An 11,897-nucleotide genomic window follows, 5' to 3' on the forward strand; every position below is an offset into this window, starting at 1 on the left:
CCCCTTTTTTGTAATTTCCCTCTTTCTGTGGCCTTGCTTTTTTTTTTTGTAGGGCTAATGAAAGAGATAAGTAATCATTTCTTTTTATGTGTCTTGTCTATGAGTGCTGGAAAATTACTTGGTAGATTTCAAGTACTGAGACTATTTGCATATAATACCAAATAAATCCGAATGAATTGTGTCCACGCCTGGAAAATGTAATTGTAGTCTTGCTCTTGTCTCTACAATAAGTGCCATACGATGCCATGTGGCTGGTAATGTGTCAGTAGCATGCTTTTGCTCAGAGGTCATTTTGGCTCACAGATTGAAGGGAACTGATGGCAAACGCCTCGCTGTGTTGCTTCTGCAGCCTCTGACAAGTTGCTGCTATAACAGTTTTCTGACTCCGAGAGTAAGAGGGAAGATGCATATTTCTCCTGAGGTTTTCTTCATTAAGGATGACAGTAGCGCAGTTGTATGCTTTTAGTAGGCGTTCTGGTTGCTCCAATGTGTCTGCAGGCCGCAGACCCAGAGAGACCAGCTCTCAGAAAATTCATTACCTCGTTAAATCACTCTCAAATCATATCCATATTCAAAGATTTACTCACCACCAATACAGCCATGTTGAATGCTGTTTGTTAAGCAGTCTTCCCCTCAAGCATTTATCACTACCTCAATAATGATTAGGCGCATCCATCCTAAAATGGGGGACGTTGCTAGTTAACCTCTGTGAACACATTAATTGCTGTGGTATGTTTTTCAATTTTCATTTTTTTCTTCTGGCATGGTTTTAAAGAATATGTGTGTGAGGCAGCAGCTTGGGATTGTAGAGGGAGGCAGGTGTAGATGATATTGGTTATACAGTCTCCAACATATGGGCCTGTCGTGTCCCATGTGTACGTACCTGCCTCCTCTGCTGTCATCTAATTATGCAGAGCAAACAAAGCTATCTGCCTGCTGCTACAAGCCCGCTTCTGTGGGTTTTGATTGTTACTCATCAGATGGATGTCTTCAACTGATTAAGACATTGTCACAATCGACCTGCAGAAAATCACCAAAACCTACTTTCAATTTAGTCATTACTGCTATTGTTGCTGTGTAATTCTGCGGTATCTTGTTACTTCACAGTTAAGCTGTATCTGTGTCTATACGGATGAAATGCTAAAAGGAGGGGGAGGTAAACCAAGACGACTGCATTATATTGATGTCATACATTGCTCTTGGGTTGGTAAAGTAAGACAATACCACAGTACTGTTACTGTATATTGTTTCCATAAAGTAGATGATTTCTGGACTGTCATCATGTTTAACAGTTTGGAGTGCCTTTTCTTACTCTGTCTATGAATGAAAGCTTTATTTAACGCCAATTTCAAACCATTTAGTAACTGTTATCTCATGAAACAAATGTTGTATAATTGTATAAGTCATCCCATTGATCACTAACACCCACTTCCAGGACACTCAGAGAGAGAGAGTTGTTGTCTCTGAGAAATTGCTTCCCGTAAGCTGCAAAAAAACGATCATTTTGTTTTAATAAATAGAACAAATGAACTTTTAGCAGCTCTTTATCACTTTCATGTTCGCATGTTAACTTAACAGGATCCAGGAGATTTCACTTCATGTGTTCTGAGAATTTGGTGTGAATTTAGTGTGGCTTTGTTAAGTCTTGCCTGGTCCAGACTTTTACATTTGAACATCCAGCAGTACTGCAGTATACAGTTGTAGACCCAACCTGACATTACTAAACCTCTCACTGAATCTAGTACCAAAACTGAAAATTAATGTTTAAGGCTGGCATCACAAAATGACATTTTGAGCTCTAGGGGGTTAATTGACACTAATTGCATTTCAGCAGCCCAGAGGAAATGTCAGTGTAACTACAGAAAAAGAACAATGTAATTTAACTTCAGACTTATGGTTCAAAGAGCTGAAATCTTTTTTTCTTTTTTCTTTTCTCTTAGGGGTATGTGAGCAGGGTGGTGATCTGAGTCTGTGCGGGCTCGTTGATGCTGCTCTCCCTCCATCCTCACCTCCTCCTGCCGCAGAGACTTCCCAGCAGGCCTGCTCAACACACCAGAGGACCACGCCTTCATCGCCAACCCTCCCCCTGCCCATTGGCACTGACCCCTCTCTGGGCCTAACAGTGGCCCCCTGCCCTGCCTCCGATGACTCTCCAACTGTAGTCCCCCACCTTCACCACACTCCCACTCCTACATCACTTCCCACCCCAGATTTAACTTCCTGGGGCTCAACAGGAGAGACCCAGAAAACTCCCCTTCCGCTGCCCATTGCCCTCCCTCTGTCAGCTACAATGATGGAGCCTGGCACTGTGTCTGCCCTGACAGAGGAGTGTCTTCTTCAGCCTTCCCGCACCTGCCTCGGCTGCTTCATTGAAACCCGTGATGCTACTGACCCTAATTCCATCCAGAACCCGCCTCATGACCCTAACGCCAACCCTGACACAGAGTCCGGGCTAAGCGTAAGGATAGGGGATGTGAGCCGAGAGGACTTCTCCGACATCAACAACATCAGCATCCAGTGCCTGAGCCATGCGGGGGAGGCAGTGAGTCACTACGGAGAACAACTCCTCTCTGACCAGCTACTTAGCTTTCCTCTGCCGAAAGCCCCAGGTGAGGGCAAGAGAGTGGATGGAAACAAAACAACAGAGGATTGTGATGATCCAGAGGATGATGCAACAGCTAAGAACCTGTATGAGGGACTGTTACTGGACAAAGTGAGCGGAGAGGAGGTTCTGCTGGCTAATGCCGGTCAGGACTGGGGCTATTTTGAGTCCTTCATCAGTGAGAGTAAGATGGAGCTGCTGGACCTTTGTTCTAAGAACGAACTGTCAGTCAACCTCTTCTCTGAGGAAGATGTTGACAATCTATTTGATGATGAGGACGATGATTCAACTTTAAGCAGCGATGTCTGTTCGCTGAAGATTCGTTATGAGTCTTTCCAGGACAACATGAGGGAAAAAACAAATGTGCTCCAGGAGGAGACACAGTTCAACTTCTTCCCTAGTGTCCTGGCCAACTGTGCCAAGAAAGAGGAAGGAGTGGGAGTATTGAGGAGGAGTGCTGAGGAGCTTCAGCCTAAAACTGATGAGCTCATCCTGGAGACAGGACAGGAAGGAAAGGCTGGGGACTGCAGTGGTAGGAGCCCCCTTGATGGCTCCCAGGGCTCACCCATGTCCACTCCCAAAGTCAATTACCTAATGGACTTCAATTCTACAGAGGAGTCGGGAGAATTCAGCGATGACAGCTCCTGCACTGGCTCCTCCTCAGACACCCTGCAGGAGGGCAAATTTAAAAAGGGCCACTCAAAGAGATTCCTCAGCCCCTCCAACCCTCTTAACTACGGCTTGCGCTCCAAGAGAAAGGTTCGATACAGTGATGATTACTTGTATGATGTTGACTCGCTCGAGAGTGAGAAGAACGCAGAGAAAAAGGAGAAAGCTCCTGCTGGTCAGAAAGAGGAGGAGGATGTTGACTGGTGCCCCAAAAAACGTCGGAAATCCTGTCGCAAAGAGCCACCCGTGGTCATCAAGTACATCATCATCAACAGGTTTAAAGGAGAGAGACTCATGTCAGTGAAACTGGGCAAGTTAGACCCTGTGGATGCTACTGTGAGCTTAACCGCCGACTCAGTAAGCAAATATGAGACACTGGCTCCTTTGAAGGATTTCTGGCAGGAGAGGCAAAGAGAGAGACAGGAACAGCTTAAGCTGGCTGCCAGAGATAAACAACAACGAGGTTTTCATCTAAACGGACGCCATCATCGCCCTTTTAATTCTAGTCATCCCAAAAGGAAATACAAGATTGCAAACAGGCTTAAGGTTCAGAGGATTCACGCTGTGGAGCAATCAGCAACAGCACAGGGCTCCCCTCTCTCTGATCAGGGCCAGGGAGGTGTCACTAAAGAGGAGGCCACCCCCACGGTAGGGGGAATAATAGCAGCCCCAGGCCTCCCAGTCACATTAGACACAAACTCCATCACGCACACAGTCACGGCCAAGAGCCGCTCCCAGGAGAGAGAGGAGAGGGAGGGGAGGAGATTGGGAGGAAATAAAACAGTCAGGATAAGGAAATTCAAAAGCGAAGCCAGGCTGAGGAGCAAGAAAATGAAAGAGGCAGAAGGAGAGGAGGGGAGGAGCGTGACAAATGAAACGGATGCCTGTGTTGCTGCAGCACAGATTGAGGACCCTACTGCTGGGTTAGAAGAGGCAGGCATTAGCTCTACTACAGTCAAACCCCATTTCTCTGACAGTACCGCCACTGCTCACACAACTGAGGAGAAATTCCCCTTTGTTTCGTCCACCTGCTCTCCTGACAAAGCTTCCTCCTCAGAGGAAGTGGAAGCGGGTGTCCCTGTCATCCCGGGGGGCTACCTGCAGACCCTGTTAGATGCTACAGACTCGTCTGGTGGAGCAACTATCTCTTATTTCCCCCAGCAGCCCTCTAGGCAGCAGTATCCTCTGGCGCTGTCCCTGGAGGAGAAACAGTTTTCGTCTCTGCAGCTCGCTCAGAGTTGCGTCCTCTCGCCTCCTTCTGAATCCGAGCTCCAGCAGTCTCCGCAGAACTGCCCCAGCTTCCCCCAGATGTGGCACCCACAGCTTTGCGCAAGTCACAGCCAGAGCTTTGGGCCAGAGACGCCTGAGACTCCCATCTTACCCAACAACTTCCCCGGTGCTGTGCCCCTGAACGACAGCCTGCCAGTGTCTAACTACAGCCAGCTGAGCCCTGAGGCTGACAGGCTGCTTTATGAGAAGAGCTACCTGACTGAGGCTGGGCTGCAGCCCGGGGCAGATCTGCAAGTGTGTCAGACTGTCTGTGTGGAGGGCCAGGTGCAATACCAGAGAGGGTCCCTGTGCACAGACAACGGCAGGCTCATCAGCTATGACTCAGTGGGCTCTCTGTCAGCCTCCTCTAGCAATTACAGCTCCCTCAGCCTCAAGTCTTGTGAGCGGGAGGGTGAGGAGGAGGGCCGAGACAGCTTCTTAGCTCATTGCAGTCCTAAAGTGGTGATTCAGCAGAGTGTAGACGCCCTTACCCCACTCAGGGAGTCCTCAGACCTGCTGGATATCTCCAACTTCACCCCTGACAAGTTTAGACACTCATCACTGTCAGAGCTTTCCCCTCCCGAGACCCCCAACCTGTCCCCCCAGGTGGTGGGGCGTGAGATGAAGATAGCAGGGAATGTTGGAGAATTCCAGGATGTGAATGATATGACTATGGACTGCAACAGGGAGGTAAAGTGGAACTGTGACGTTATGCAGCAACAAGAGCACACAGCAAATGCATACACAGTGGAAGAAAGCCAGTTTCCACTGCACAACTTCAACAGTCAGGATGTGTTAGGTTTAGATAAAAAGGAGCTGGGAGTAACCGAATTCGACGAACAGACTGGTGAGATGCTGCCTGGTGCGAAAAGCATTAAGTCAAAGAGGAAAGGCAATTGCAAACAGACAGCTGCAGGACAGAGCCCAAAGAAAGTTAGAGCTCCCAGAGCTCCCAAGTCAGAAAAGGTCAAGACCCCTAAACAGAACTCGCGTTCCACCAAAAAGATAAAGGCCATGTTAGAGGGGAAGGCAGCAAAGAACCAGGCAGGTGGTTGTGGCACAGGCCTGACTGACAGTAGCAGCACTGGGGACTGGTCTGGTACCGGCTGGTCAGAGAGCAACAGTCTGGTAGGGGACGACCAGAGAGAATTCGAGGAGCCCTCCAATATTCTGTCCAACATTGTCTCTGGCATGGCTGAGGTCCAAAGGTTCATGATGGCCTCCATTGAGCCACTGTGGAATCCCATGTCGGAGGCCTGTATGCCCTCCGAGGCCAACAGCCTCAACCTAAAGACCCTCAAAATCTTGGCAGGCACAGAGGCTGACCTGAAGAAAAAAGGAGCCGTGCTAACGGGGGCTGGGAGAGGCAGAAAGGCTGGGGGAAAGGGAGTAAAAAACCAGGCCAAATTCAACCCCTCTCATCCCTTATTCCCCCAACTAGCTCTGGGCTGTAACATGTTTGATAAACCCAACTTTATTAACCCTGGGCCTGCACACAAAAAGCTGTACCGCCACAAGACCAGTGCAAAGTTTCCTCGGATTGAGACACTGAAGGGGAAGCGAGGTGAGAGGGACCCAAATAAGGACATAGCACTGATGACCTCTTTTGAGAAACTGAGGTAATATTTTGTTATCAGCTGCTGTTGCACCCCCTTCTCACTTTCCCCCTCTACCTGCTCAGCCCCCTCTCCCAAGCATACCTACACTGACGCTATGCCAGAGCTGCATGAGTACTACGTTCCCCCTGACTACTCCCACTTCCTTTTAACCCCCGCCCCCCCACCCCACCCCGCCCCCCCGAAGAGGAAATTAATATCTGCATGAAAAACTTCTTGTACTTTGCAAACTACCTATTGAGTGATTGTGTCAAGCTTGATTGAGATTTGAAACGACCATGGCTGCATTTTTCTTGCTTTTGTTGTTTCTGCTTTGTTTGTTCTTCTTATAGTCGTTTTTGTTTTATTTTTGTCTGAAAAAAAAAAGAATAAGCCTTGAAAACAGTTCTGTCGCCTTTTTGAGGAACTTTGTTTTTGTATTTTCTCAGCAGAACTAACTCCCCGGAATTATGTATTTATTCCCCCTTTTCCCTAAAGATGTAGCTATATACACAAATGCATTGAGTGACATCTACGCACCCCTCCTCCTCATCTGTTTTTGTATGCAGAATATGGATGTCCTGTTGTTGCTGTCCTTCATACACTGCCTGGCTCATTTCAAGAGGGAAACCTACAATTAATGAGCCCTATTTAAGCCCAAGACATCTTGAAAAACAAGATGGGACCATTTTGTATTGATGACATATCAGACATTGTCTTTTTTTTTTTTCCCTCAAAGTCGGAATGACTCCCCATTTTCTTTTGTCAAGCATTTTTTTTTTCTTCTGGAGTTTAGAGGAACTGGTTATCTAAATTTACATTTTTACGCCTTGCAAATTCATAAAAGCTCCACCCTCAGAGTATTTTTGTCAATGTTGTTGTACAGGGACATGCAATATTTGCAAAAAAAGAAAATTATAATCTTAAAATCAATGTGCCAAAAGTAACAATGCTGTGTAAATGACCTCTTATATATGTGTGAATATTGGCTGTTCCTCTTTTCTATCCATTGGAATATTGGCTGCTCGGGTTGGAGACTACTTACAGAGACTTGCCACTACAGGAATTCTTTATTTGGGACTTTTCTCTCTCCTCTGATGAAAGGCACCAACAGCTGGCAGTGGTACACTACCACTCACTAAACCAAATCAGAAAGACTCTGAATTCTCCTCGTTTCCCCCACTTTGTTTGCCAAATTCAATTTACCTCAACATCGCCTGGCACTGAGAAGCAACAAAAGAGAGGCAAAGGGGAGATCTGCTCTGAAGGCTACTGTAGAGGAACAAGATGGAAAAAAAAGAGATGCTCAAATGAGCTTTCTCTGGACCAAGGAGAGTGTAGTGCAGATGTTTGAGGGTAAGCAAGGAAATTATTTGTCATTTGTCAGAGGCTGTGCCTCATTGAATAGCTGTTTTGTACTGGAAATTCAAGGTGGTTTATTACTCATAGAGATTCTGATGCACGCATCAGTTGTGAATGGACATTACATTTTTGCAGTTAGATTTAATGTGAATGTGAAAGCAGTCTTCAGTACAAATGGAATCAGTAATCTTGTAAATCAAGGAAAGCATGTCTTTGCATTGGCTCCACATGGGAATCTTACTTCTATCTTACCTGAAATGGTAATTTAAACAGTAATTTTTCTTGACATTCTCATGTAATTAATTTCTTAACACTGCCATAGTTCATAAGTTGCACCACTGGTGTATTCAGTCTCTGTTTATTTTGGTTCATTTTTTACATAATGTCTAAATTTAACTTCTTTCTTTTAAAGGTACTTTCTTTTATATGTTGTCTTTAATTGTTATCTCAGTTTTAGTGGGTCAATATTTTGGCAGAAAATCTTGTCAAAATCAAGGCCAAAAAGGGCACAAATTGAAAAAAGAAATCGGATCCAGTGTTTACCCAGGCCATTTACATTAATTACTTTGGGGTCATTCACCATCTTAAATAAATCCACCTTAAAATGGAACTTACAATCATGTTTAAGCGGCTATAAAATCGCTAGATTTTATGTAATAAATGAATTTCAGGAGAAATGCAGAGCCCCGTCAACTGATTAAAAGGGTATCTTTTACAAATATATACTCAAACAATAGGCTTATATTTTCTCTCCCTTTTGAGCGTTGAATTTTATTTTTAAACACAGCAGTAATTACATGAGGCTGCGTGGAGATGTGCGGACAAATTGAAGCTTGATTTAAAAACAGACCTTGTCACACTGGATATGGTAATTCTGACGCACAGGTGATAGTAATTGACTGCTTGCATATGGCAAGATTCATAATCAATCTTTCTCTGTCTCTTCTTTCTCTCCTCTGTGCCATGATCCTTTGTTTCTTTTCTCCAGTGTATCAGGGTTAGGACCAAGACAAGCTGCTGATGGGAAGATCCACATGGGCTGCAAGCCCATTTAGTCTGCCTTCTCTCATTTCTGCCTATTGTCAAATTGAATGTACTTCTCTGAGTTCATAGTTCTTTTTCTTTTTTTCTCTTCTTTTTGTTTTTAAAAATGTGCCACTGTTGAGCTGCCTCATGTTAATGGTGCTAAGAAAGCTGTTGATTCTTTTCTTTTCTTTTCTTTTCTTTTTTTTCCCAGAGTTAACAAAAAAAGAAATGCAAAATAGATTAGGTACCTAACCCTCTTTATGAATGTATATTATAATGTTATGTTTGATGTATTCACTTCATGATTCTTTGACAATGATTGGAATTACTTTTGCTCTTTTCATTAAAAGATTACCGAGCTTTATATATACTGTCTAGAGTTGTTACCAGAAGGAATCTTAATGAACTCTTGACACTACAAAATCTTGTATATTTTTTGTGTGCCAATTTGTAACATATTTTGTAAGTGTATATTTTTCTTAGAAAGTGCTGTGAAGTATTTGTGTGTGTGAGTAACCTTTTATGCGCCTCTATGGGCAGTGGAAAGGATATACAATGACAAGTTTCTGGTTTTAAAAACCAAAATATGAAAGTATCAACAGAAAACTAGAAATATTTACATTTTGTTGGGAGTTTTGTAATAAGACCATGATCTTGTTGTGAGAGTGTTGTGTTACTGTGCAAAACACAAATAAGCAAAGAAAAAAAAATGAAAACTTGGAAAAAAAAATATAATTTGTGAACAATTTGCTGTTTTATAGATTTTCATGTAAATTATTTGAGTATTATTTTGTTTTTTGTTTTGTTGTAACTGTTGCAAAGGTTTTAAATATTTGTGATCAAGCCTGTATGGTGATAATGTAATATTGGTAACTTGCTGAGTTTTGTAATAATGTTTATGGAGTAAATATACAAATTAAAATAAGATTTTGAATGCTGCTTTCTGAAGAGAGTTGGGTTGTGTTTTTTACCGCCCACCCTTTGCAATAGCCAGTAACTACAGACTAAAAAGTAGACATAAAATCTCCATACTATTAACTTCTCTGCAAACTAATTCAATCTATTCAAAATAATAATTATAAAGGTTACATTAATATACAATTAGTATTACAGACAGCTCACTGAGATGGCAGGAGTGAAGTAGCACCCCCCACATAAGTGTTACTACTACATTAATAGCAATGGCGAAGAATATAATCCGTTATATTCAGTGTTTGGTCTTGCCACATAATGTCCAAGTATAAATACAACCTTAACAATTCCAATTAGTCTGTCCCTATTTGTTACATTAGAAGATTTTTAGACGAAAGGCATTTTAATTTCTGCACAAGTCTGGCTTTGGCTCATGTTATTTTAATGTCATATCTAATTAGCACTCAGGGTCAGGCATTGCTAGAGTGACTGCTCATCCATAACTCTGAGCCGGGCTGGAGTGGTCCACACTGCAACTCATTCTGGCGTGCTTAATTGGAGCTGGAGATAGTGTCTCAGACCATAAACAGATCCTGTGATGTATGCCTCCAAAATTGTCAGGTGGTATTAGCATTGTTTTTGTTCTTTAGTCACCCAGAGCAGATAAGGGTGCAAGCAAATTACAAGATGGATCGTCTAATGCAACGGATGAGGTACACCTGTGGTAATTAAATTAGATCCTTGTTGTTTTGTCAATGCGTGCTCACATTGCATAGACAGTCATAGGTGGCTCTCTCATTAGGACAATTGTTTATGTGTTTGTTTTTTTATCATTATGGAAAAGATCATACAGTAACATTATAAAAGAATCAGTATGTGTCTATTTTGGCAATGCTTTGCAGTCATGTAGCTACTTATTTAGTCAACAAACTACACAATTAGCCTACTCAAAGACATTTTTGTTTGTTATGCAGATTTGTTCTAAAAGAAAGAAATTTATTTAAATACAAACCTTCACAGACTAATCTGATGTGTTAAATTCAGTAAGAAGGCATTGCACTAATCCTAGGTAAATCCTTTTTTGTATGTTAGAACACCTTGAAGCCACTACAGAGGCTTTCAACCACTGCCCAATAGCCTCTTTTAGCTTCACTAATAGTTGTGTATTTCTGGGTGTTAGGTAAAATGGAAATAAAATCAGAATATTAGTTTTTCCATGATAGCTGCAACTGTGGGTGCTAGTTAGTTTTTGCACATTGGTTTAAAAATGGCCTGTAAGTAGATGCCACCCACAGCCAAAGGGTCACTGCTGTGTCTTTGCTGGCATGCTGATGTATCAATACTGTCCCACCTCCACCCACACAAAAGTCTAGGGCCTGCTATAAGCCTGTGGTGTTTCTTCCTCTAAAAAATCTATAGTTCTCTTAATTTTTCCCATGATATTTTAATGAATATGGGATATTAACACCATACTCTCGGTCTCTGGCTTGGTACAATACTTGTTTCTGAATTTTACAGACAACTTGGATGTTCTGACCTGTGTTGACCAGGATGTTTTTGCCTTGCATTTTTATATATGTATGAAGATAAAGACATAGAACATGTGGGATAGTGTTTGTAGGTTGACATCTATATCCAGATTTTGTTCATTTCACTTCAGTATGTAATTACAAACATAATATGTCATGTGCTGTATTATGCGTATGTCAGATACAGTTAATTACTGTGTCCGGCCACAGAGTTATGTGTACATAAATATTCTCTTGACATTTTGTGTGCGCAAATGAATGCAATTTGGTTGCTAATGATTAATAATAATTATTCATACAAGTTGCTGACAAAATACAAAACAACAGACAGATGGTAAGATATCCAGTTAGAAACATAGTAGGTTATGGACTTAGCAAAAAATTGAATTTTCTGGAAATGTTTTTCAGTGTTGACACTAGAAAGGAAGTTAAACCTCAAAGGCAAAAACAATTAATTTGTCAAATTCAGCAGTTTTATGCACTGAATTGTTATGTTACCATCTTCTTTGATCTAAGAGCTAGATTTGGAGGTGTGGTATTTTCTTTCAGACATTCAAAAATAGTGCCCCAAACTTCTGTCAACCGTTTTGGGGTTTATCATTAATGTACCTTGCTGTGTTTTTCAATTTTGTGGGTTTTTTTGTTTTGGATGTGCCTTGATGAATTGTCCATCCTCTGACAATGAGTTGTAAGCAGCAGTGTGGATGTGCCTGTAGATGTAACAAAAGGCTACCATGAATGCAGTACATCTCTTTTGATGACAGAGCAGCAATAACCTACTCATCAGTGGCAGTGGCATTATCACTAGTTGTACAGGACTGGAGACTATGTGATAAAATAAGGCATTAATGATGCAGCAAATGTCAACCAGCATTTTAGTTATTGCGCTTTGTCCATTGCCATTTAAGAATCACTATTAGACATTTTGTCTGT

At 42.5% G+C, this 11,897-nt stretch overlaps 1 protein-coding gene across 2 annotated transcripts in view; it reads left to right on the plus strand.

The window, feature by feature from the left end:
• The window catches only part of nexmifb (neurite extension and migration factor b), a 50,752-nt gene extending 41,290 nt beyond the window's left edge, over positions 1-9,462 (plus strand). The window contains exons 3-4 of one of the 2 annotated variants that reach the window (XR_008828386.1): positions 1,941-7,491; positions 8,486-9,462. Coding sequence is in view for 1 of the 2 variants with exons in the window: in XM_056382243.1 (XP_056238218.1) it covers positions 1,941-6,163 (4,223 nt within the window). In the remaining variant the exon portion in view is untranslated. Of the gene's footprint in view, positions 1-1,940 lie in introns of both variants that reach the window. The other variant, XM_056382243.1, reaches the window with a different exon arrangement.
• Positions 9,463-11,897: the final 2,435 nt, after the last annotated feature.

Source organism: Seriola aureovittata, chromosome 8 (assembly GCF_021018895.1).
Source record: "Seriola aureovittata isolate HTS-2021-v1 ecotype China chromosome 8, ASM2101889v1, whole genome shotgun sequence".
NCBI lineage: Eukaryota > Metazoa > Chordata > Actinopteri > Carangiformes > Carangidae > Seriola > Seriola aureovittata.